We start from the raw sequence: 27,636 nt of genomic DNA, 5'->3' as shown, positions 1-27,636 counted from the left end.
ATTATTACTATCCTTTTTCAACCTGACTTAAGTTAAAAAAAATTTTAAATACAAAATAATGCCACATAAAACATTGTTCCATGAAATACTAATAACAATGGGATAATTACTTCATAATAATAGTATAATTACTCCAAGAAAATATCATATAGAAGGTCATTAATTAAATTATTAGTAATAATGATATAATTACTCCATAATTAGAAAGAAATAACAAATATTGAGCACTTAAACAGCAACATCTATTATGTAATTTGAATTGCACTTTAAATTTCATGTAAGAAACGTTGTTCAAGTATTATTTAAAAAGATAAAAAATGTCCCGTATGTGCATTGTATTGCATATAAATATGAAGATATTAAATATTTTCTGAATCTAGCAATTTCTCGAGAACCACAATTCAATATCTTAAAAGCTGTTAAAATTAAACTAGTTAATAGTCATTAATAGTCAATCATTTTATTACGAGAAATTGTTTAGCTTCTGAAAATTAAATTCGCAGACGTTATTGTATTGCTGTGCTTTAATTTGTAAACATCTCAGAAATATCAGTTTTCGATCTCAAAAACTGCAGATGGAAAATTTAATCTTTTAAATCCCTTCTATACATTTTTTTTTTCTTTATTGAATAAGAAACGGAAGTGTAAGAGATTTTTTTAGGGGGGGGATAACTAGAGCCACAGGTGAAAAAACGGCAATTAAATATACCTTTAATCTTGTATTTAGAATAGTGAATCTGAATATCCGAAATATTGACATATGTTACAGATATTATATCATTTCTACGCACTTGAAAGTGCATTTTTTCCCATGCACATGTGTTTCGTTTCCCACGATCATTATCACAGTATTTGCAGACGCTGTAAATGTTTATAAGGTGTTTGTCTGCCTCATTTGGACTTGTAGCTTCAAGTGAAGAATCATGGGTGAGTGTCTTGAAAATACTTTTACTTTAGATGTCATGAAAGAGTTCGAAAATTTATTACACAATCGTGTATTGTAAAGGGGATTTTGGGAGAAATTTAGAGTTGAATTAAAAGACAATATTTGTATGCTAATGCAGCTAATATCGGTCTTCTGATTTGTCTTCTGGTGACTAATATTCCTTGTTGGAACGTTAATGAGCAAACTTGCTCATTCATTTGCTTTACTTTATGTAAATTAATCGTTGAAACGTTTTGACATATGTCTTTGTATCAAATCACTAATTTTCCTCAAGTTAATATTTGTAAATTTTCTAACATTTTACTAATATAAATATAAATATTTTATTAATGTAAATATTTGTAATTTGTAAATCATTCAATATATGAAGGAATTACTGCGCACGTCATAAAAGGTAACGATAAAATAAGGATGGTAAAAGCGAAACAATGTTACATAGAGTTTTTTGATAACAAATGTGTGTTTGATAATATGCTTTACCTTTTTTTAATTTATGGTCTCGCAAAAGCCAAGCTGTGTTTTCAAGTATAGTGCAATAACTTAAACTCGGGTAAATACTTTTATTTCTCAGTAGTTTACACATCAGATACAAGTAGAGAAGCAAAGATAAAGAAAAGTATTCATTATAACTGGCTTTTAAGATTTTATTTTTCATTTTAAGGAGCAAAAGCCAATACATAGGAATCAGTTTAAAGCTTAATTTGATGTCCTACTTATAGACTAATATTTTTTCTGTTTGCTTGCAGATTTGAATTTTGAATTAATTGATAATTTTGAATCTTGGAATAATATTTTGGTTAGGCTAATTAAATGTATCTTTAAACAAACATAATAATATACAAATTTTCTTAAATTGCACCTCGAAAATATACTTAAAGTTTTAAAATTAATTAATTAAAAGGATCAGCTGCAATATAGTCATGTTAGTTTTATACCACTCTGAAAAGCGGAACATTTATTGATTGAAAATATTTGATTTCCGTAATTCTTAGACCTTGCAAAACATTCACATAAATGAAGAAAGCTTAGCTTAAATAACAAGATTAAGTAATACTTAATGTGAGTATATAACATCCATCATATCACACCACTAGATATATTCTAAGACGGAGTTCTAACATCAGTTAACGATTGATTAATATAGAAGATTAGTGGATGGGTATTATTTGGATCTAAATCTGATTAGTGTTGATTACCAAGTTGCGTTTCCCATCAGTGATGTGATTTAGCACTCGCACTTGAACATATAATTCAAACCAATTTTTAATTTGAGAAAAACGTCTTTAGTGAATTCGAGAAATTTCTTGAACAAGCTTTATAATTAAATACGCAATTCTCAAATTTTATTATAAAATGCCAGAGAATTAAGCATCTTTTCAGTGGAAAAGATTATTAGTTTTTATTATTGTTTTACATTTCTCTCTTAATGGAAGATTTGATGTTTAACTTAACCAATACAGGCCTGAAATTTCTGCACAAGTATTGAGATTAGTAGCGGAAAATCTGATTATATAATAGAAAATGTCTTTATGCCAAAGCTATACCTTCTGCGCAAACTTTTGCATATTTTAGAAGAGTAATTTTACACGATTTCGGGTATTTACTTAGTATTGTAAAATGCAGTAGTATAATTTATTAACTTGATTTGCAGTAATATTAATTGTTAAGAAGTTATATCTGAGCAGATGTTGTCTTTAAGATTATTTACAGATTATTTATAAAACTAAATTCTTTATCAATTCTGTATTTCTTGATTTAGGATAAGTTAAAATTTAAAAAATGGCAAAAGTGTTAGTCACGATTAAGTATAAATTAAAAATTACATTTCTAGTAAATTTTATGCAAAACAGAAATTAATAAAAATCCCTCTTATAAGGAATTATCGCATTTCCCTGGCTCTGTTTCGTAGTGAGGTGTTTAGCTCGACCAGTTGACAACAAGAAGATCCCTGATTCTAATCACAGAGCGCACACAGTTGATGTTTTATGTTTCCCGTGTTCAGGAAATCTAATAATCTGTATATATTCATCTTATTACTCGTTTGTTGGTGCAGTATATCTCAGAGAAAGCCATAATTATTTTGCAGCCGCCTATATAGTGATAGCAGAATTTTATGATTTACTAGAAAGAAACACCATAACATCTGCTAGAAAAACCCATCATAAACATCATCCCATGTACATATCTGAGGTACCGGTACCCAATATACCATTTTGCTTCGCAAAAGTTCTAAAGAGAACAGAGCAGTATATGTGTCAAGCGAGTGGTAACAGCATAACATCCGTGCTTGATTAGGTTTTTTCTCTGTGCGAAACTGGGCGTCATGCTCAGTATAAACAACATCTTATTTGCGATGAGGAAATTTGAGCTCTTTTTTAAAATTTTGTAACATTCGCTATCACACTGATTAGGCTGAGATACAGGAAAAGAGACTGTGGGTAAATTAAATATATTTTTTAATAGTTACATGTTTACAGCCACTTGCAGAAAGTTTGAAAATGTTGAATGAAATTATAAACACACAGAGCTATTGAAATTTATCTCAATGAAAAGTGAAATATGCAATTGTTTTAATTCTTTAACTCCTTAATATAAGTAAATGTTTACAACCCACCGCACTTGCAGTTATCTCTGAAACAAAATAACTTAGACAGAAATCAGTAACTCGAATTATGCGTTCATTAATTTTCTTTTTACGCGTTAACAACCACTTAATGTGACAAGAGAGGTTAAGCTAATTCAGAAATCGATTTTGATTTCATTACTGTACGGAGTAGTGCAAATTATCCTTTTTCCAATGGCTTATCAAATTAGTTAACCGAGGAAATGGAAGTTTGAAAATTTTGGGAGTTTTCCTGAAGTCTATCAACACTCTATCAGACACAAACAGGGCTCCTCTAAGTACAAAAACTCTTTAACCGCATTTCACTTCTTTCGAGACTGTATATTACTATCATTTTAACTGACTTTTCTTCTATGTCAGTTATGACGATGTCAATATAACTATTGCTATTTCGATGAAATAACAAATAAATGGATTTAATATAACCGTTTTATTGTTTTTTTTAACAGTTTCAGCTGTTTTCAGAGTCATTAGTATATCTATATTTTTTGACCAATATCTACTTTTATTTTCTAAATTTTGCGAGTGATTTATTGACGCTGTACCCTAAAGGCTATGCTTAAAATATGAAGGCAAATTGCAAGGATATTTAAGAAACAAATGAATGTAGAAATGCCTGAGAAACTTCCGAAGACATGGCCAGAAAAAACTCTGTTAATAATTAAAAGAGGTTTGTATTCATTTAAACTTAATATGAACTTAGAGCAAAAGAAAAAAAACCAAAGATGCTGTGAAGTAGTAAATGATGCCACCATTCTTGTGCTAAAATAGTTTTCGTATAAATTCAAACTTTAAAGTTTAGAATCTCTGAGACTGTTTCCTATTTGAATGCTAAGAAAGTTTCAAAAATTTCCATACTTGAATTAAAACTGGAACCCATCGAATCTCTGATGATACAGTGAAGCAGTTTGAGAAATTTAAGCGGTATAGGGGTTAGCGTCGTTGACTGCGTGCCGAAGGGCCCGGGTTTGAACCCCGGAGGATTCGAACCCCGGGCATGAATTATAAGGCATGCATGTATGTAAATGTATAGTGACGGAGCGGCATGGCGACACTCTATATGCAGCTAGTCGAAATTCCTCTCGTGCGGTTTGGTGGAAGGGGAGAGGGGTAGGAGTCACTCGGACCCGTCCCCCGGGGACCTCTCCATCAAAATTGGGGACGGAACTGAGCCAAATCGCACTTTCACCTGTTAGGTGCTCAAGGCTGTTGCTAACCACAGACGTAATCTAGCGCTCCTCGCCACGAAGAATTTCGTGGGTTATATGTGAACATAAGCAACAACATTTATTAAAGTAAACGAACTATTTTTGAACTATTTAAACTAAAGCATTTACTGTCTATCTGTACGTATAGAAGACAGAGAGTTTAAACGATCATAAAAATAACCTTTATAATTTCTGACAAGTGTATAAAATGGAGAATTTAACAGTGGTGAAATAAGAATTTTCAGGCCCCTATAGAAACGATAGAAATTTACGCTTTGATAAATTCTCTATAATAATGTTTAAAAACCGTAAACCATGGGTTGTTTCTAGAGTCTTGGTAACATAAAAACTCTCTCGAAACAGAGGTAAAAATTATATGTATTTTAAGTACTTATTCCATAACTAGCAGTAAAATTCTCATTTGTTATTATGCTGTTTCTAAGAAAGTTTTATGCTTATTTCAACTTACTTAGAGTATACAAAATAGCCTTATCAGGAGTGACAATATCACGCTTAGTGATCTGATTTATAACAGTAATTTCAAAATAAAATTTCCTAAGATTGCTTATTATTTGAAGATGCCAGAAATTTTTATGAGCTAACTCCCAGTATTGTGAGTAGCTGGAAAATCAGTTAAAAGCCGAGATCTAAAGTTTTTTTGTCTTGTTATTTCATTGCCAATATATTATATAAGGTATCGCATTCAGTATTAGTACTCGTCAAATTTTCATTGAGAGTTTAGTTTAGAATTCAATGGTTGCTTTCCTAGGCTTTATGGTTTTTGGACAGTATTTAAGAACATTGCTTAATATGAAGTTTCCGTATACTCAGTCGGTTAGTATGGATTTCATTTCCTGAAATCATTTATGATATATTTTTCAGTTAATTAAGTGAGCCAAAGTTGATGTCGTTATTAACTCTGATCAAAAGTGCACTGTAATGTTTTGACGCAATGCTTACGAAAGCAATGTATCCGTTGAATCCTTATCATAAACACATCTTGCACAATATTTTTTGCATGAAGTAACATCTATTACAAGAATATTAGGTTTAAAACAATATCAGAAATTTCACTCTGATAATTAAGATTTTATGAGCGTCTGTGTAGTACCTTTCAGTAAGAACAAAATATTATGTTTAGGCGAATAATAATTAGAAATGCTTTAATCATTTCATTTTCTTCAAACATGCTTGATGGAAGAGGACAAATTGTTTGTCGAATTCTGTTGAGGAGAGGATTGACTTAAAATTCAGTTTGAAGTTTTCCGATGCAAGTGAAGTTAATAATTTCTCTGTTATAAATAGCAATACCTATGTACCTATGTATGTATCTAATATGTAATAATAAAATAAATAATTTGTCAGCAATGAGACAACTCGAAGTAACAGCACAGTTTAGCTGTTTAGGGTGCAGAGTAATCGAACTGACAAACTAGCTGTTTTGGATCGTTTTCGAAACTTTAATAAATATTTCTTAAACTTATGTTGTTAAATGTTCCTTTCTTTCCATTGTTAAATATGTCTTGAAATTACTTCTGCTTCCTGATTACGAAAATATGCTCTATATATTAAAATAAAATCGAAATTTTCTATCGAGTAATTAGATGTGAAATTTGCAAATTAAATAAAGAATTTGACGCGGGCGATATTTATCTACCCAGTTAATCTTCTTATATAGAAGCTATTGAGGTTATTAAACAAAATCAGTGTATATAGTAACAGACTTTCCCTTCCCGCCCCCCCCGAAAAAAAAGAAAAAGAAAAAACTACCTGACTAAAGCATGTGATTCATCAATAAATTCGTGATACCTGCAAAAACTGAAGCCATATAATTTTATTCTGTTCTGAAGACTTACAGAAAATACTTAGCATGCTAATGCTTTCAATGTATACAAAACGTGTAACATTTATAAACTGCCTTTACGAGCAACAGTCGAGAAAATCCTAAGAGCAATTAATGTACACTCTTCCGCTTCTTATTTCACACAAAAATGAAGCATTCATTAGCTGTCGATTAGTCGATAAATTTAGTTCCTGATAATCTAAAACGTCCTGTTTCAAAAGGTTTCAGCCAAATTTGAAAAGAGTTAAGAAAACATATGAAAAGTATAACTAAGTTGCAGAACAACCTATTAAATATGAATGGCGAGAATGTTATCTATTTACCATAATATAATTACTGTCTTAAATTTGTGCAAAATGATGCTCTTGTTGATGTAATGAAAGCTTTTCTGGCGAAATATAGTATATTTTATAACTTATTCTTGTATTTAAAATGCTGAAAAATATTTAATTGAAAGTGCCTATTAGTTATAAAATAAAACATTTATGAAAAATAACAATAACCAAAGAGGATATTTGTAAAAGGACTGAAAACAAAACTTTTATTATCACATTCAGTACATAATGATGGTATTGTACATACGATAATGTCACATAAAATACTAGAAAGAAATAACCTACATAGCTCATTGTATTAAATATTTTTATTCTTATCATATCAAAGATTTAGTGAGAGAAAGAAGTTACAAATGTGATTAAATTGCTAATTAGTTTTTAAACCTAATCATTTAATAAGCACAAACCAAGGTTGGTGGTTATCAACGTTAGAAAAGAACATTTATTGAGTAGCTTTATAATACCATTAATTAAAATGTAATTAATATAGCTTCAAAACAAGTACAGCTGTTGACTTCAGACAATAAATGAGTACTATTAGAAAGGACAATGCTTTAATTTCAGAACTATAATAGAATAATTCTCTAAAATAATTCTCTCATTTCAGCGTCTTTCTGGATGATATTTCTGGCGGCATTATGTGCCATAGTTGCGGCAGATGACAGTTGCCCAGCGCCAGAAGAACTGTCACCTTGCACTTGTGATGGAGAAGGTTTGAACTGCATGGGAGCTACGAGTTTGGCACAGATAAAAAAAGCCTTCAGTTCAAAATTCAAATACGGAGGTGTTCGATCAGTATGGATTCAAGGAACACCAATAACTCGCATTCCTGGTGACCTTTTTGGAGAAGTGAAGAGTCAACAGTTTTACATTGAAGTAAATAACATTACTGATATTGACGTGAATGCATTCGTAGGTTCAAGAAAGGCATTGCGCACACTAAGTTTCTTCGGAAATAAGATTGAAAACTTCAACTATCGGGGTCTAAAGATATACGAAAACTTGAGCGTCTTGAATTTGGGAAGGAACAAAATCAAGTCCATTCCAGATAACGCATTTGAAAGCAGAAGTCTGTATGCCATTATCTTTGCCCAAAATGAAATAAGTTATATTGGTAAGAATGCATTCACTGGTTTAACAAGTTTGGGAAGGCTTGAGATTGCTTTGAATTCCCTGGTAACCCTTGGAGACATGTCCTTTGCTTTCAAGACCCATTCGGAATCATTGCAGGTACAGTTTTATTTCTTAAAAAGAATTTACTTTAGAAGTTATTAAAATTAACTATAATTGAAAAACTTTAAAGCTTTTAAATTTTTAATTCGTGTTAAGCTATTTGTTGAATATTTTAATTCATGCAAACACAAAAGAAATTAAAATAATACAAACTTTTTCAAATGTTGAATCCAAGAAATGACTTTAATATCAACAAATTTTGGTAATGAGTAACACCATGTTAAATGTCAAGATATCCATTAGAATTATTTTAGCTTTATAAGTTTACTGCTTTTACCCCCTTTTTTAATACTGTGTCCGTCTATTCAAAACTTTATCTGAAAAGTCACTCCACGTGCGTGAATCTTTTAATAGCCGAATTTGGCTGTTATATGGTGCATAGAAGAACTATATAATCATCTGATACAATGTAGTTAGTACTATAGTGTAAACAGAGTAAAATTATCTTTATTAGGCGGGATATCACGTTTTAAATAACGAAGTTTGACCTTCTTTGATGAAAAGCAGATCCCTGACTCATTGCAACCACCTTATTTATGAGATTTCTCATCTCCCTGTGACCCTCCCTGTTCTTTATTGCACGATTGTTCTGGGGGGGGAGTTAACGTTTTCAAACAACTCAAAATTATCCGAAAGTGTCAGTCAGTCTGTGATAAATACAAAAAGAAGCATTCTGCTAGTGCTTTCAGGAATATCAGGAACACTGGAGCAAGTATGTGTTTTCCGGCGTATGTTACTTTGATGGTGGAGAGGTAATAATATTTTACATTTCATGTGCATTGGCCTAAGGAGGTATTCCGCGGAAGTTTTGAACATGGGCGTATAGTTGGCTCTCCAATTTGCATAAAATTGCTATACAAATAGCTTACGACAATTTTATTTGGTCAAAAGTTTAAGCGTTGTTTTAAAAAAACCGTTTAGATGCATTTAAACTATGATGAAATCAGAAACTGTAAATTCTGTTAATCTGTACTGACCATGGGAGTGCAAGTTATACATGCTTCAGTTTTATGAAAGATGCTTGTGTTGCTTAAATAAGAGATAGTTTTTATTCTTTTTAAATTACTTAGCTATTTATTGATACTAAAAAAAGCTAAATCGATCGAAGAAAAGTGAACATTAACTGTCTTAAATTGTCTGTGAAAAGAAAATTAATTGTATATTATGTCCTAACTCAAAAAAGCAATACTTAAAGATGATGTAATAATACGTATTCTCTTATTATAAATGGCAATTATTCTAATATCATTAAAATCTTAAGTCCGGACTGTCTGTTGGAAGCCTGAATATTACCCAAGCTTCCACTTCAGTTCGTATTCTATTTGTAGACTGTGTACAAACTGCAGAACATGTTTTGCTGATTTTTCAACGAACTCAAATTTAATAATAATAATAATAATAACAAAAGATTCAAACATAAAAATTTATTGTAAAACCTTGTCCTAAGTTCCATGCTAAATTACATAAAGATTCCTCTCCTGATAGGAGTTTCAAATGTAACTTCAAGCACATAAAATCTTAAGTTAATCACGAAAGAATTCACATATAGCAAAAGATGAAAATAGATCCGATCTGGAACCAGTTCCAATTCAGACTATCGGTTACAAGCGGAAATATCGTGGAGAAAAATGCAAGAGGAATACATCGCCATAAAAAACATCGTGAGAGAAAAGAAAAAAAGGAAAAAACATTGCAGCTGCAAAATATCGTGGTATAAAGTATTGTCGTATAAAATAAAGCTGTTCAAATATTTCGCAGTTTTAAAACATTGTCCTTTAAAATATAATGATAAAAACTAAAGCCTCTATGAATCATCGCAGACAGGTGATCTCAGACTTTAAAAAATTTAAATGCGTGTTCACATAATATTTTGTAAGCGCAAGAAGGAATCATGAATATTTTATCTCTATATTTCATATTTTAACTAATAAACATTACTGAAAAAGCAAGAGGGAAACTTAAGCTTGAAAACTGAAAATGAATAAAACGTTTATGTTACATCTAGTAGTTAATACAATTTTAAACTTATGTAGTTAACTATTAAAATCATTATATAATTAATCTAGCAGTACGGACATGCAAGTAGAAACTTTTAAATTATGAAAACACATCTGCGATTTATCATTGTGCGAGTATTTTTAGGTGCTTTATTTTTTACCATATTTTCTACGGTGATGTTTTAAAACTGCGGAATTTTCGAATAGCTTTATTTTCTACGACGATGTTTTATACCACTATATTTAATAACTGCGATGTTTCTTCCTTGTTTCCTTTTTACTTCCTTGTACGAAGTAAAAAGGAAGTATTGTAATCGCGAAAAGTTTCAGGCAGCATATTTCAACGAAAATATCCATTTTGACCTTTATCGAATGCAATTTAACGATGTTTTTGCGTGATATCTGTACGTAAGGAAAGAATAAAATACTCTTTTCCTTCAAAAAATTATAAAACTGCTTTAAAATTAATTCTGAAAATAATTTTTTGTGGCGTCTGTACGAATGTATGTACGTACGTACGTTCATGCGTACGTACGTATCTCGCATAACTCAAAAACGAGTAGCCTCAGAACGTTGAAATTTTGTATATAGGACTGCTATAACATGTAGATGTGCACCTCGTATTTTGGTTGCAATCGGCCGCACCAAACGTATATAAATATATTTATATATATATCCACTCTATTACCCGGCTCAGTGATCTCAGTTTCATTACTCTTATATGTTTGTAAATTGTACATTTTTTGCTTTAAAAATGATTGAATTATGTTGTTTTTATCTTTCGGTTAAGGATTTTATGCCTTTAGTAAATCTGTGTGCAATATTTTTAGAATTATCAGCAATTTTAAAGTTGTTTAATTGCTGCTAAGCCTGTTTTTAATGGCGGCCATTGATGTTTACATTTGAAACAGGAGACTAGGGGATTTGTTGCCAATCTAGAGAAACTTAGCTTCGCAACAACAAAGATAACGCATTCATTTATTATTGCCAATTAAATCATGCTTAATTCTTTTTGAAATTTTTTCGAGGAAATAAGCGTTTGAGATTTACTTAGTAATTTTTAATATATATATTTTGAGTTTTTATGTATTTTTGCCTTCTCGCGAAGTGAGAACTGAATTAATTAAATGAGAAATACTCAATCGTCTGTGAAAAACTGTTTCTTTTTTTGTTTTGTTTGCTTAATTTCTTTTATACATCATTATAGCTTTATTATAGTATTTGAATAGAACATGTGGCAACGATTAGATAATTCTATTCTTTAAATGATATAAATTTTGTGCATTATGAGTTATAATATGAGCGAAATATAATACTGTTAAGTAAACCTTGCGCCAGAGTGTCGCTATGGTAAACAAAGTGAATTTTAAAGAATTCATTTATTTTATTGTGGTTTATGCGCTGTCGGCGAAGTAGGTTTAATTCAATCTAATAAGTTTAAATAAAATGCAAGAAAAAATGCGTATAATTTAATATTCCGTACAAGGAAGTTATGTGGTGTACACATCAGATTTTTTTTCTATAATATGTTTTACCGTTGCCTTGTTTTCTCTGAGACGTTTTCGTCCTCGATATTGAACCCCAGTCGTTCACCTACTCAAAGAGTAGATAGTTTCAGATTCATTCCTTAGTTAGGCGATTCATTAAGGGTGTGTTGCATAAGAACACCTTAGCAGTAAGCGAACAGCTGCAAATTTCCAAAGCTAGCTAAAAATTTCTCTTTTGGAAATGGTTCTAAGCATTTCATATATAGAATATTTCCTTGCGCTGAGTTCTTTTTTAAAAAAATGACTTATCTGTCAAAAGATAAAAAATTTGGGAATAATAGATCGTGCTGTTAAAAAGTAATAATTATTATTTTCCACTTATTAGGTAAATAGAATATTGTAATATAAACAACCTAATAGTTGTGCTAATGGCTTAATAGTACAAAAATGATTCATTATGAACGTAAATTTTCTGCCAGAAAAAATTAAATTTGTAAAGCTAATTTATGTGAGTATGAATTTTGTTTAGTAATTTCCTTTGATATTAATTCTTTATTAACTGGTACATTAATAAAGAATTAATACATTCATTATAATATTTCTTTTTTATTGAAAATACTTACACAGAGTTGTTTTATTATAATCCATTTCAAAATTTCAGATACGTTAATAATTATAATATACTTAACTATGTACTTACAGCATTGTAAAAAAGCCTTTTTTTTTTGGTTTGGAGGAAATAACAGCAAAGCAAAATAAAAAGTAAGCTGTTAAAAGTTTATATGTTTGGAAATAAATTTAATTCTCCAAAGGGTTGCACCACACGAAAACCTACAATAAGCTAATATGTCATCGTCGTATACAAGTACACTTTCCTATTCTTTTCTTTCCATGTATTCCTTCGAAATCACTACTGTCTCATAATATAGCAATATTGCTTAAATGAGTGAAATAATGCCATATAAATCAACATTCTTTCAACTTATTTACAAATAACATTACGGTTATCTAATAATACTTTATTAAATACGAAGTTTAGCGTTTTCTGTTTTTTCCCCCCGTACATAATATGACTTTATTGTCACAGTGTCCTACTGTCTCTTTTTTATTCTAGATCAACCTTTCTGCAAACAAAATACAAGAAGTCGCCGCTTCAGCCTTCACTGGAGCAAGTCCATATGCTGTATTTATATCCCAGAATCAGCTAAAATCTCTGGATTACGCTGCTTTTGGAGGATTGGTGACAAGAATAGCCCAGAAAGGCGGATTCCTTGAAGTTTCGGGTAAGCCAATAATTAAAAGACGTTTCATGTCAATTTAGTTTCTAAACAATGATTATCGTAGCGAATGGACTGGGGGTTTTTCGTAGTGTAACACAAATACGAGTAAGTTTCCCATAGAAAGTTTTCCGTAAAGGCAATCCTCTCATTAGATAGGTAATTCTCGAATGCTTTGGTTAGCCAATTAAATAAACTGTAAGATTCTAGCTAAATAAACTTTAATTTGTTGGCTAGATATTTACTTGAACTGTGAAACGACTAGTCTCTAAGTTCAAACTGTATCAATGACAAGACGTGAGAAGGGTGAAAAGCCACTTTTATTCAACATAAGAAATAATTTACAGAACACTGTCCTGGTGTTTACAGACTTAGCCAATATTTTGGTTGCAACTCAAAACAGAAATATAAAATTAAAACTTATAAGGTTTTTCTCCCGCCTTCTCGTCAAGCCTTCGTGATACAGTGGTCTGCACAGCGCGTAATTGAGAGATCCGCGGTTCGATTCCCGGCGAAGGCGTTGCATATTTTTCATCTTGCCTGCTTCCAAAAAATACCTAATGTCTCTACAGTGGCACCCGAACTAAAAGGGGGTCGGATGATGATTCTCCTCACACAGGATTTGGCAATTGGGTTCCCTAAAAAACCCCAGTCGCCCTTTGAAAGGGGGAGTGTATAAGGTATTTCTCTCGCCTTCTTGGGGAGCCTTCGGGGTGTAGTGGCCTGCACACTCAGCGCGTAATTGAGAGGTCCGCGGTTCGATTCCCGGCGAAGGTGTTGCATATTTTTCATCTTGCCTGCTTCCAAAAAATACATAATGTCTTGTTATGTAGAGAAATTATCTGATAGCGTTATAAAAAATTAGGTTAATGATTTTATGATTTATGGAAATTTAAATTTTATTTTGATTCTGAATTATTTAATTTAAGGCTTTAATTTTGGGGAAAAACAGATACTTCTGGAAATATTATTTAGTATAAATGAATATTATTTATTTTCTTTTATTTGCAAATCTTGTACAAACTTTTATTCATTGTGAAAGAAGCAGGGAAAGGGAGGCAATTTTCGCCAAGTCATGATTTCGCGCGCTTTAGAATGTTCGAGAAAGAATTTTCATTTGTTAGTTGACCTTAAGAGAGGAAAGTACGTGACGGAAAGGTCAAAGGTTGCTACTTGTCTTTCAATGTAAGTCATTCAGGTTTTTGGCGATTGAGGGTCCGGCTGTTGGCTAAGTGAAGAAGGGCGCGCATGCGCGATCACCCTTTTTTTCCGCATTCTGGAGTTGAAAACGAAGATTTTGCCATAATTAAGGGGGCGATAAGTGAAGCCATAGTGGGAGCCCGTTTGGTGAAGGAGAAGAAGGAAATTTGAGTTGGACACTTACTTTTGGCTGACTCTCGGACTGACTCGCTGATTTTTGGGCTTGCTGGACAAAATGTAAGTGACTCCGAGAGGTGTTTTCCGGCGGGGAGCGGCAAATATGCTCCCCGGCCGCGTTTTGGTTAAGAGGCGAGACTCTCTTACACACTTACTCTGGACTCGCTTAGGCACTCACTGCTTGGATTCGCTGACTTTCGGGCTTGACGGACTTGTTGACGGAGACTGAGAAAAAACTTGTGGGTGTTGCGAAGGAGAAAGGAAAAGATTTAGTCGGCATCGAGCAGTGCTTCCGGCGGGGAGCGGCAATTATGTTCCCCGGCCGCGGGTTTTCTCAAAAATGCGAAAAAAAAAAAACTGTTGAGCGAATAACAAAAAAAATTAACAGACACTTGGGTCTCTATCTGTATCGGCAAAAGTCAGGACGATGTCCTCTGAACTCCGACTTGAAAACAGAAGGAATTATGTCACCTTAGACAACTGGAAGCCTGAGTTAGCCGTTCTCTAAAATGCCTAGCTTAATTGTCTACGTTTTCCTTGGTGGAGCTGAGAGTCTAGGCAGACAGCCGTGCGGTGTAAGCTGTTCTCTTGCTTCCAGTGGGAATAATTTTCTTCTATGGAAACCAGTAGCAGGCGTAAGATTTGACGGTATAGCTGATGTAATTTATTGTCGTGCCGTTCGAGTCTCTGTCTTGCGGATTTGCCAAGTGACGTAAGGATAGAGCTAAGATATGAGCTCTCCTCCACTTCAAGAGGCCCACACCAGATAAGTTTTTTTTTTTTTTTTTTTTTTTTTTTTTTTGTTTGAACTTTAAATCCTCTCACGGCAAAATTTAACATTGGTGCCAGATATCTTAACAGATAAGTTGTATATATATATTTTTTTTTTTGTGTTTATTCGGTCCTCTCACGAAACTCTTTTAATATAACATTGGTGCCGTGACCTCTGCTTAGTGAAGGATCGAATCAGTAATTGATTTTGAATTTACCTATTTTTAGTAATTTACTGTTTTAATGAAGTTGTTAATACAAGAGGATAAATTTTGAGAATCTTTGTGAATTTCAGGAATTTAGGACTTTAACGTTAGGCAATCAGAATTGAACTTTAAAGTTAGGAAAAATGTATATTTTTAATGTAGGAGAATAGGTACTGTACATTCTTACTGTTGAAAATCCTTGAGTGTTTTCTAGATGTGTATTTTTGATTTTCGACGTACTGATTTATGATACAAGATGGAAAATGAATTATTTCACGATAATCCTATGCTATTTGTATATCCTTGTAACAAGTTTCGAGTGCTTGTCTTTAAAAACTGGACTCATTTTTTGAGCACTTCTAAGAGAAAGAGATTAAAGACTCTAATTATTTTACTGAATGAGACAAGCCACAGCTATGCGTAGCTAGAAAAAAAATTTTTTTGTGTGTTTTTGCTACTTATTTAACCTAGAATCTTGTGAAATGTGTAATTGTGAGGGGTAACGTTAGAGAAATTGTGATTTTTTTGAATTAATTGAATAATATTTTGTGAAATGTATGTAATGTTTTCATGATTATCTAGTTTACCAAGTATCTTATTATTTTTTTGATTACATTGTTTTGATATGATTCCAGTATATTGTGTAATGTGTTAGAAAATTTAATTTAGTATTGAGCAATGAATTTTATAAGTTCTGAAGGCATAATGATACAAATGAATGAGTAAAAATTGTAGATTGTTTTTCAATTGCCAAATTCTGTTTTAAGGTTAACATGGGTTAGATTTGAATTTTTGCCTGAGATCAGCAATAGTGATGTTTGCATATTTAATTTATTTTTGGATTGAATTCTTCAGCTTGAGTGAAGTTCTAAGTAGTTTAATGAGTCAGAGTAATGGAGATTAGTTATCTTCTGAGTTTTAAGTTTGTCAAGAGTTGTCATGTGAGAAATGTTTAAACAGTAGAAATTGAGTTAGTCTTGTGAATTGTAGAAAGTGAATTTTAATGAGAATTTTGGTGACAACAGGAATTGGTTTGATGAAATTTTTGAAATAAGTTTGACAAGATTAGTTACTTTTGCTCTGTACTCCTGTGTGGGAATTTTCTGTTGATTTCAAGTAGTTTGTCTTGAATTTGCTAGTGAATCGTAATAGATTTGATTTGAGTTATTGAATTTTCTTTCTTGGTTGGACTTGTTGCTGAATTTGGGGTTAATTCTTGTTTTGGCTTAAGTTTTGTATTTGAATTGGTAGTATCAAGATAGTTGTATCAGGTTTTTGTTTTGTTTTAGTGGTTTCTGCCAAGGTCCGTAAAATGTAAGTTCTCTGATGTTTGGTTTCTGTGGAAGAATTGAGATTTCTGTGGTCATAGGAAAATAGTAGAATTTGAGATATGGATTTCATTTGTGTGATTTTTAGGGATTTTGAGTTACGAGTTATGAGTATTTTTTTTAGTTTAGCACTTTTGAGAACTTTGCATTTGTTGCTTGCAGTTAGGTCTTGCGTGAAGTTGTAATGTCCTGAAAGCTCGTTTTCTTGTAAATACTTGCACTTCATGGTGGCACTTGACCTCTTACACCGGGAGAAACAGGAACTTGTTATCTGAGAAAACTATTGTTGTATCTTTTCATTGTGTTGGTTCAGGATTGTAACGTTTCAGTCAGCGCACTTTTCTTTCCGAGATTAGAGATCTTATGTTCTCTTTCAACGTGTCTGGAGGTTTGCTTGATACGTAAAGTTTGAGTCTGTCATTCATAATACAGCGCTTTTCTCAGCTTACATGGACGCGGTAAAGAGTTACTTTGTTTCTTTTGTTTGGGTGGAGGTGTTGCTGAAGGCTGTTATTAGGTTACTATACAACGTTTTGGAAGAGTCTGATGCAGAATAGATCTCAGTTTTTGCCTAAAATTGGGGGGTTTCTTTTGAACACTTTTTTTTTTGATTTGTGATATTTTATTTAGTGTCCTAGTAACGTGCTTCAGTCCAGCTTTGATTGATTTCTTTGACTAGGTTGAATTTTTTTTCTCGTGGACTTAAGGGATTTTTAGAATTACTGGATTTTTTTTTTTTTTTTTTTTGGTGTTGTCTTACTAAGGGGACTTAAGTTTGGTGTTGTTACTCACTAGTGTTTACCGTGAGGTTTGAAATTTTTAGCGGCACTTCACTCTTGCTGGTTGATTTTTTTTTTGGCTTGATTTGAATTACAGTGAAATATTTTTGACTTGATATGGTTTAACGTAATGATTAGGTGTGTATTGGTTTAGGTATTGCAGTTTAAAATTTTTTTTTAAGTATCACTGATCTCATTGCTCATTTGAATTATGTACGAAATTTTTACAGTTTAATTGTATTTTCATTTTATGTCTATATGTGTATCTTGGTAGTATCTGTTTGTAATTATTGGCCAAACGTTATTTTGTATATGCATTAGGTTGTATTATTACTATTATTTTTGTGTGCCTTGGATAAAATTCTAATTGGTATTTGTACAGCGTATTCGTTATGTTAATTCTCGGAATTGATTTTGGTTGGATTGAATTTTTGGACAATCACGTTTTCCTTCTTTCTGATCTTTGTGTGGGGTATTTTCGTCTGGTTCCGAGGTTCCTTGTGTTGTAACGTTCTTTTCTTTTCTAATGCTTGGCCCTGATCAGGCCGCTTCTGTTCTTAGACGTGACTGTTTGGGATTCAATCTTAGAAGTTATTCAATTTCGTAGTACTTAGGGGTCTTTACTCCTTATTTGAATACGTTCATGTGACATATTTTATTTGGAATTGTTTGAATTATTAGTGTGTTTATTTTCTCAGGAATGTATTTTATGTATCTGCGGCGCGTTAATTATCTTATTGATTGATCTTAGACATATTTTGTTTGTGATTAGCGCCTTATTTTTATTTTTATTTTTGTATGTGTTCTGAGTATTTCTAGGTTTAATTAAGTGATTTAATTGATGTTTTTGATTAATTATTTTTGATGATCTTCCTTGAGTATTTTAATTAGTAATTGCTTTGATTAATCTTGTTGTTTTACTTGCACATTTTGGACTTTACATTTAATGTGTCAGTAACGTCACTGTACCAAGGAGTCGTATGAAATATTGTTACATTATGTTATCCTTTAGCCTTATTGCACAGTATGAGTCATGGTATTTCAAGAAGTGTCTGTCTTCTAAATTTTGGTAAACCAAAATTTAATTCCTTAGGGGAAAGGAATGTTATGTAGCGAAATTATCTGATAGCGTTATAAAAAATTAGGTTAATGATTTTATGATTTATGGAAATTTAAATTTTATTTTGATTCTGAATTATTTAATTTAAGGCTTTAATTTTGGGGAAAAACAGATGCTTCTGGAAATATTATTTAGTATAAATGAATATTATTTATTTTCTTTTATTTGCAAATCTTGTACAAACTTTTATTCATTGTGAAAGAAGCAGGGAAAGGGAGGCAATTTTCGCCAAGTCATGATTTCGCGCGCTTTAGAATGTTCGAGAAAGAATTTTCATTTGTTAGTTGACCTTAAGAGAGGAAAGTACGTGACGGAAAGGTCAAAGGTTGCTACTTGTCTTTCAATGTAAGTCATTCAGGTTTTTGGCGATTGAGGGTCCGGTTGTTGGCTAAGTGAAGAAGGGCGCGCATGCGCGATCACCCTTTTTTTCCGCATTCTGGAGTTGAAAACGAAGATTTTGCCATAATTAAGGGGGCGATAAGTGAAGCCATAGTGGGAGCCCGTTTGGTGAAGGAGAAGAAGGAAATTTGAGTTGGACACTTACTTTTGGCTGACTCTCGGACTGACTCGCTGATTTTTGGGCTTGCTGGACAAAATGTAAGTGACTCCGAGAGGTGTTTTCCGGCGGGGAGCGGCAAATATGCTCCCCGGCCGCGTTTTGGTTAAGAGGCGAGACTCTCTTACACACTTACTCTGGACTCGCTTAGGCACTCACTGCTTGGATTCGCTGACTTTCGGGCTTGACGGACTTGTTGACGGAGACTGAGAAAAAACTTGTGGGTGTTGCGAAGGAGAAAGGAAAAGATTTAGTCGGCATCGAGCAGTGCTTCCGGCGGGGAGCGGCAATTATGCTCCCCGGCCGCGGGTTTTCTCAAAAATGCGAAAAAAAAACTGTTGAGCGAATAACAAAAAAAAATTAACAGAGACTTGGGTCTCTATCTGTATCGGCAAAAGTCAGGACGATGTCCTCTGAACTCCGACTTGAAAACAGAAGGAATTATGTCACCTTAGACAACTGGAAGCCTGAGTTAGCCGTTCTCTAAAATGCCTAGCTTAATTGTCTACGTTTTCCTTGGTGGAGCTGAGAGTCTAGGCAGACAGCCGTGCGGTGTAAGCTGTTCTCTTGCTTCCAGTGGGAATAATTTTCTTCTATGGAAACCAGTAGCAGGCGTAAGATTTGACGGTATAGCTGATGTAATTTATTGTCGTGCCGTTCGAGTCTCTGTCTTGCGGATTTGCCAAGTGACGTAAGGATAGAGCTAAGATATGAGCTCTCCTCCACTTCAAGATGTCCACTCAAGATAAGTATTATTTTTTTTGGTGTGTTGGAACTTTAGGCAAGTTTTTTCAAAAACCTCCTTAGCAGTAAAAACAACGTCGAATCAAAAATTTAACTCTCAGGCCATAAATTGTTTCCCTTCCCTTTCTTTTAAATCACCAGACAAACCTTAAGTTTTTTTTTATGAATTTAAATGAACAGACTCTCAGATGAGGTTAAGATTTTTCTTATTGTGTTGTAATTGAATAAACTGATATTTAATCTGGAACCTCTTACAGTATGTTTTCTTTATATATTTAATATAAACTTTTCCTTTATATCTTGTATATGGTTTATGTTTTCGATCCTCTCACGGCGCGGTCCCGGAATGCATTTTTTTCACAACGCAAAAATGCTGTACACGTTTCACTATACGATCACTCCCTTTAACGGCAAGTAGTTTCATATTTAACATTTAACTATATAGGAATTTCAGATATAACATGGTACCTTGAAGTAAAGTTATTTAACCTTGGTGACGAAACTTTCTTCATAACATTGGTGCCGTGACCAGGCTTCATAACATTATTTCCCGGCGTGAACTTAAGCTATTTAACAGTCTCTACAAACTAAGTTAAATAATCAGCCGAAGCTGCACAGAAATAACTAACGCGAGTTGGCTCTTAGGCCTACCACCGACGTACACAAACCGGCAATTAAAATGTACGGCCATAAAACAGTAAGCTTAATTCAGCGAAACAACGTGTCCGAACGGCAGAACACGCTCTGTCTGAAGTAACTCAGACACCAGCTTAAATAATATCTTTCTACCCTAGTTTGCAAATCTCGCGAAACTGAAATATCATTCTGGCAGGAAATGGAAATGAGGGAAGATAGAAAAACTAAGTAACTGAACAAAACTGTTTAGTTTAAACTAAAATAACGTTCCTTACGAGTTTTAAATAATGATTATCTTGGCGAATGGATTGGCTGCATGGGGTTTTCCCTACGTGTAACATGGATACGAATTAGTTTTCATTGAAAGTTTTCAGCGAAGGCAATCCTCCCATCAGACAGATAGTTTTCGAATGCTTTGATATAGCCAATTAAATAAACACTAAGTTATTACTGGGAGAATATGTTTAAAAAAGACCCTAAATTTACTGAGATCATGTGAGTGAACAAGAATAATTCCTTCAGACACAATAATATAAATTTTTCAATCATCAGACATAAATCAATTTAGAAATCGTAACAGCCGAATCTCACGTGAAACGTAAGTGCTGTTAACTTAGCTTTAACACATTTAATTGTTTGGCTACAACCTAAGAATTTTAAGTATAATCTTTTTTTAATTTCAAAGCATTTCATTGCATCATTATAGTAAGTCTTATTTATTACAATACAAATATAGTTAAAATAAAATATTACAATACAATAAGTCTTATTTATTACAATACAAAGTGGAGCTATCTCTGAATGAATATATTTTTCTGATTGCTTTCCGATCAACTTTGGATTACTTCCAATCACATTTGGACGGAGCCCAGTAAGTTAATGTACAATGGAGGTCACGAGAAGAATTTTTTATATATTTCGAAGTATTAGAAATTCTTTAGTATTAGAAATTTTTTATGCTTAACTTTAAAGTTAACAACAGACTATTTTGAAATTTAGAGTATAAAAAAAACGACATAGTAATAAAAAAAATGTTCCATGCGGTTTTCATGGTCCGTACAGTGATCAAATAGCTCTACTAAATAGTAATAGAATAATTAATAATGAAGTTCAATAGTTGAATAATAATGAATTTATAGATTAATTTCAGGTTTTACATTTTCAGTACTTTTCCGAGCTTTGAAGGCGATTAAAAATAAAAGGAACATAGCTACTGAATGAATCCATCTTTATGTGCATAATAATAATCTAATTAAATATTTAAAAATTACTTTTATAAATATAAAAGTACTGTCTGTAAAAATTAGCTAAATATTGAAAATTTTATCCTACGTTCAGGAATAGAGAATTCGGTTTCTTAAGAGCCACCCCATGCTGCTATATTTCAGGCGTAATGTTAAATAAATTGAATAAACCTAAGGAAAGTTTATGGCAGTTTACATACCTAAGAACCATTCAATAGGAATCTAGTGCAGATAAAAATTATCGGATTATAACCACAGTTATTACATGATAGAAATTTATTACTCAAATAGCAAAAAGAAGTTTCAGGTAACTTGCGTCTGAAATTCAATCTTGATATGAAGAAATGAAGTTACGATTTAAAAGTTTCGTCTTGTCTCAGAAACCATCATACAGATGTTTCAAGCGAAAGGATTTCCAAATACTTTACTGAGACATTACAAAATCAAAATCTATGTATTCCGATTCACCTTCCGAAAACTATACTTTTCATATAAATATTTTTCTTTAAAGACTGAACTTATGTCTTAATAAAAGTTTCCACATTCCTAATTTTTGTCGAATTGTTAGACAATAGCCAAATCCAGAAAAGATGCAATACAATCCAGCTGGTACTTTCCTGTGGGACCAATTCTGTAACTCTTCGAGGAATAAGTACCTAAGTAAGCGTTCCCTTTATCGATCTGAACGTGGGGACAAGTCGAACCCCGGAATGTCCCCTGCCTTGCTACGGCAAGCCATAGGCGCCTGCAGGGCGTGCATTGCAGATGACATGGGCCTCGCACTGAGATATTGCACGAAAGGACACTTCATTTAGGGTTTTAAATCTGAAAATAACTATCAAACGCTCATAGCTTATAATGTAAAATATAGATCTAATTCCTTTATTTTAGTTGATGAAGTGCTGATATGCCAATAACTCTTTGAAATGAAAGTATAAATATTCCATTAATGGTCATACTCTTACCTGTGCGTGAATCGAAAAATATAAGCATATATATGAACCGTTGTACCGACCTTTTCTTGAGCAAATGCAATTACGGTATTCAAAATTTTTAACAAAGTGCGGCTACATGTAGTGCAAAGTGCTTGCAAGTAAAAAATTAATACATCTGAAACATATTCCTTTTCCCCTCAGATAAAATGATTCATTTTTCGAAGCTGTAAGAATATCTCCCCCCCCCCTCCAAGAAAAAATTTATTTGCATCAGCACAGGTAGGGATAAGTAAATTTTAGCGTACAGTTATATCTCAGTGGAGTTATATATTTGTTTGTAAATGTGTTGTAACCGTACAGAAGAATTTAAGACGTTATGCATTCTTTTATATGTCGCACGAATTTAATAGTAATTGAATTTATGTAAAATTTTTGGATCGTATTAAAAGCGTAGCATTATAAAACGCTACATAATCATTCCGTATGAGGCGTATCTATATATAACAAGGTAGGGTAAAATGTTTCATTTTAATGTGATTATTCCACGCTTAAATACCTCCAATAGGAGCTTTTATGTGACATTTAGTTATCTAGTGAGGAGTATTTGGCTATTTTTAGAAAATGCCACTCTTCTTCAGAAATATTTAGATCAAATTACTATCTTAATTTTGCGTTGAGAAGCAGAAATTTTGTGTCTCCCATTGTTTAACGTAAATAAATCTGAGAATAATAAAAAATTACGTCCAAAATTCCCAAAGCCAAATTACTTGAAACTCCAGTAAATTGGCTGCTTTAATTCAAAGTAATTCAAAATAATTAAATTCAAAGTAGATGTAAATATAATGCGTTTGGTAACAATGAAAGACGAAAAAGGGCAAATAATGCAAAATCCACTGTATAAAGTGACTGTAAAACTAATCAAATGAAAAAATAGGAGGGGGGGGGAGAAAATTATTTACAGACATAATGGTGTATACTAGGAAATGTAAACTTTTTAGAAGAAGATACCGTCCCATTGAAAAAAGGTATCGTCTTCAAAGAGAGTATATCTTTGCACCAACCCCTTGAAGAAGATATCTTCTTCAAAGGGTTGGTGCACCGATAAATGAAAAGAATAAGCGCGTTTATGAGCAAACCGACGCACAATTATGCTTAATACATAAATCATATAAAAGCGAAACTGTGCATTCACCAGCACAATTCCAATAGGCCGAAAATGTAAATAGACTGCAATATTTTAATTAAATTAACAAAAAAAATTGGAAATAATTTTGAAATATGCAGAAAAATACAGATAAGAGAATGTTTTGAATAAATTAATTTTTAACTGTAAAACCCAGCTAAAAGATACGATTACGAGAAATGTGCAAATTCTTATAAAGCAATTCTATTAATGCAAAGTATAAATTTTGCAAACAATCAAAACAAGAAAATGTTTTGAATAAATTTCACTTTATAATTACATTAAAAATAAAGCAGTAAAAGCAAACTGCTTATATATATATATATATATATACTTGCATATGTATATATATACTTGCACATACATATATATATATATATATACTTGCACAGAAGAGGAAATTAAAAATACTTATATATATATACATTCTGAGGTTCAGCATCTCAGCGAGTCCTATTTGAGTTGTCTTGAGTTAACTGAGAATTCATCGTAAACTAGGTTTTTGAGAGTAAGCTTATTTTTAGGGAATTTATTTTATTTTATTATTATTATTATTATCATTGCATTCTTTTGATCTAGCAATCCCCCCCTTTTTTTTTCAATAATTGTATTTTTAGAAGATAGAAAAAATTTTTGCTCTATTTTGGAAGGTTTTCAGTCATTATTTGCAATATCATAATAGACAGAAATAATCTTCCTCCTTTACTGCTCACTGTCTGTTTTAATGCGAAAAATTCGAAAGAAGATCGAATTTCATTTTCTGTTTAAGTCGCTCTTTTCAGAAACATTTCTTCAAATTTAAAATGCAAGAATGTGTTTTGTAAATTGTAACTCAGAAATATAGAACAAACTGTATTCTACTTTAAAGACTCCCTTAGTGAAATCTTTCCAAAATTTTCGGCCTGTTTTTCTGTTACGCCTACTCGGCCATATAATTCACTATCCTTGATAAATGCTTGCCACTGACTGACACAAGATCCTTTTTGATCTTGTTCTTTGCGTCGTGCATAATGTGGTCTTAGAATATTGACATTCGGCACAAAATAAAGCTTTTAGTCAGTCTTCCAAATGTAATCAATGTGTAATTGCTTAGTAAACGCAGAGATTTACAAATAATAAATAAATTTCTCAAGCAAGTTTTCTTCTTTCTTTAGTATTCTTCGTGCAAAAAAATTCTGTGAATAACGAGTTTTATTTCACTTAGCCGTATAACTCCCCTTATGGAAAATCCATGAAATACGGTTGACGAGGTTTTATTACGATGTTTTTAGTATTAATGACTATGTTATTTTTCATCTCCATGCTTCTGTTGGTTGTACCATAACCCATTGCAGCTATTAAACATGTATTTCCATTAGTAAAAGTATTATAAACAGACGAAAAGATCAATTTAAGATAGTGAGGAATTTAATAAGTTATTTTCTCCCTTCTTTCCGCATGCCTTTGTATGCCTTTGTGATGTAACGGTAGCACATTCCGCGCGTATCGAAAGGTCCAGGTTCGAATCGCGGCGAAGACATTGCTCATTTCTTGCTTAAAAGAAACCTAAAGACTCTGCAAATATTACTCCAAATGTCCAATTTTATCTGATTGTAATGAACGCTTTCCGCCAAACATCGTTCTAGTTAAAAAAAAAAAAAAAAGAAAAAAAAAGAAAACATGACAGCAGTACCTTTAGTGCGGGTAGTAATCACCACCCAAATCTATGATTTTCTGCCAACGTTTTGGTAGCTTTCAAAAACCTTCCGCCCAGAAATTTGGTGGCCGCAAGTCCAAAAACAGATCAACTCTATTTCTGACGTCTTGTGCAGAACAGAAGCTAGGTAGCAAAAGGTAAAATTCTGAAGGAGCGGTGTTCGGGCTATATGGTGGGTATACCAAAAGATCTCATTCGAGTCCGCACAGAGTCCAGCCAGTGAATGCAGACACATGTGATCTTGCATTACCTTGATGGAACACTACCTTTTTGCGCCGGAACTCAGTTCGACGTTTTTCCTTGATAGCAGCATCAACACGGACTAGCATCTCGCTGTACAAATTACTGCCGTGGCTTTACCTTTTTCCAGATACTCTTTGTGGATAATGGCAATCCCACCAGATACAAAGCATGATCTTTTTGTTAATCAAATTGAGATTTGCGCCGCTACCGACGGGCAAACCGGACGCAGACTAATTCCCTTTTCGGCTTGAGATGTTCAAGTAAATCTAATTTTTATCACAAATGACAATCCGGTCCATAATTTTGTCCTTGCGTTGATATTCGAGCAGATTAGTTGCAGGCCCGAAGATGACTATCCTTATTTCATTGAGTCAGCTGATGCGGCACCCAGCGGTTGAGCCTGTACGCCAAGTTTATGCGATGAGTAGCGCGACTAATGGACATGATACTAACGTCTAACTCCCTAGCAAGCTTTCGAGTAGATGCAAATTGATCTTCTTCCATAAGTTCTCGCAGGCAGGCCTCGCCAACATCAGTAGGCCGGCCAGAGCGCTCTGCTTCTTAAATGTCACAGTCCTTGTTTTTGAACTTTCGGTACCAGGCTTCGCAGTATCATATGATACAACATTAGTACCTAAAGCTATATACATGATTTGGTGACATTTTGTAGCTGAGGTTTTGCAACAGAGCTTGAAGTAAGTGATGGTTCTAATCTGGTAGCGTGATAGTTCCATTTCAGACATCTTGTACTTAATGGTAACGATACTTCTTTACAAATTTCACAACACAGTGTTTTAAAGCAAGTCCCTTTCTTTCAAATGCCAAAAATCGTTTGACAAAATATGATTCAATACGCCAACGTGAACAGTTTACCTAGACGATATTTGCGGTGGCGGGAAACTTTCGTTAAAAACCCGTTAAGTTTTACTCTTCTAGTGAATGAATTTCAAGTCCAATATCAGAAGTACATGTCTATAAATCTGATAAATATTTTTATTAATATAAAATATAAGCCTATTTTTTATACATTTAGAGGTTATGTATTTAGGTTTTCTATTAAATATATCTGTGATTTGTAATTTTCTCTTAAACTAGAATTTATATCAACAAATGAGTCTACTTTTACATGAGTATTTCATTTAAAGATCATCCTATAATATAAGTATGTAATTTTTTTTAATTTAATTTTTTCATAAACTATCCCAGATATATGTTCGAAACCAAATTTTGGAAATGCCCTAGTTCAGAAAAGTTTGGAAACTCCATTCTTAACCACCCATTATTAGAATAATAAGAAAGCTACTCAAGCTTAGTTCCCTTTTCTTAAAATTAATATCATTTTTTTCCTTATCTTAAATACTAAAATTTTCTAAGATATTTAGAATAATATTTTTCTAAATAGTTTGCATAGAATTCGATTCTCCTGCAGGTAGGCAATACAAAATTATTTTTAGAGATTAATATTTTGCAAATAGAACCATAAAAAATTAAAGAAAAAAGAGATGTACGAGAATTACAACGTCTGATAATAGTTTTGTTTTTTTTATAGGTAACCCATTAACCTGCCGTGGCTGTGATTATTCTTGGATTGTTCTTAACAAAGCTCAGCTGGCTAGCAAGCTCGTGGGATTCACATGCCAAGATGGAACACGTATTGAGCGTCTGACAAAGAGTAGCATCGGATGCGACAACTAAAAAACTGAGTTGTAATCAGCCATTGCAGTGTAAATAAATGTTGATGGAACTTTAAGTACTAAAAATGGATTTTTCAATTCTTTATGCATTCAGTTTTAAAGATAAAAGCTGAAGTTATAGAGGTTTTGACGTTCATTTATTTAATAAAAAAACAGACATCAGTCTCTTACATTA

The 27,636-nt window shown here is 32.7% G+C and overlaps 1 protein-coding gene across 1 annotated transcript; it reads left to right on the top strand.

Annotated features, from left to right (window-relative positions):
- The first annotated feature begins 908 nt into the window (after nucleotides 1-908).
- Nucleotides 909-27,586, top strand: LOC118184030 (oplophorus-luciferin 2-monooxygenase non-catalytic subunit-like). The gene is made up of 4 exons (XM_035353666.1): nucleotides 909-927; nucleotides 7,563-8,185; nucleotides 12,787-12,955; nucleotides 27,317-27,586. Exons 1-4 carry the CDS (start codon nucleotides 924-926, stop codon nucleotides 27,460-27,462), a joined length of 942 nt encoding a protein of 313 aa, XP_035209557.1. The 5' UTR covers nucleotides 909-923; the 3' UTR covers nucleotides 27,463-27,586.
- Nucleotides 27,587-27,636: the final 50 nt, after the last annotated feature.

Source organism: Stegodyphus dumicola, chromosome X2, assembly GCF_044657685.1.
Source record: "Stegodyphus dumicola isolate Sdum_Otavi_A_Nest chromosome X2, ASM4465768v1".
Lineage (NCBI taxonomy): Eukaryota > Metazoa > Arthropoda > Arachnida > Araneae > Eresidae > Stegodyphus > Stegodyphus dumicola.
Note: the sequence above shows the minus strand (reverse complement) of the source record. Positions and strands in the feature narration are given on the sequence as shown.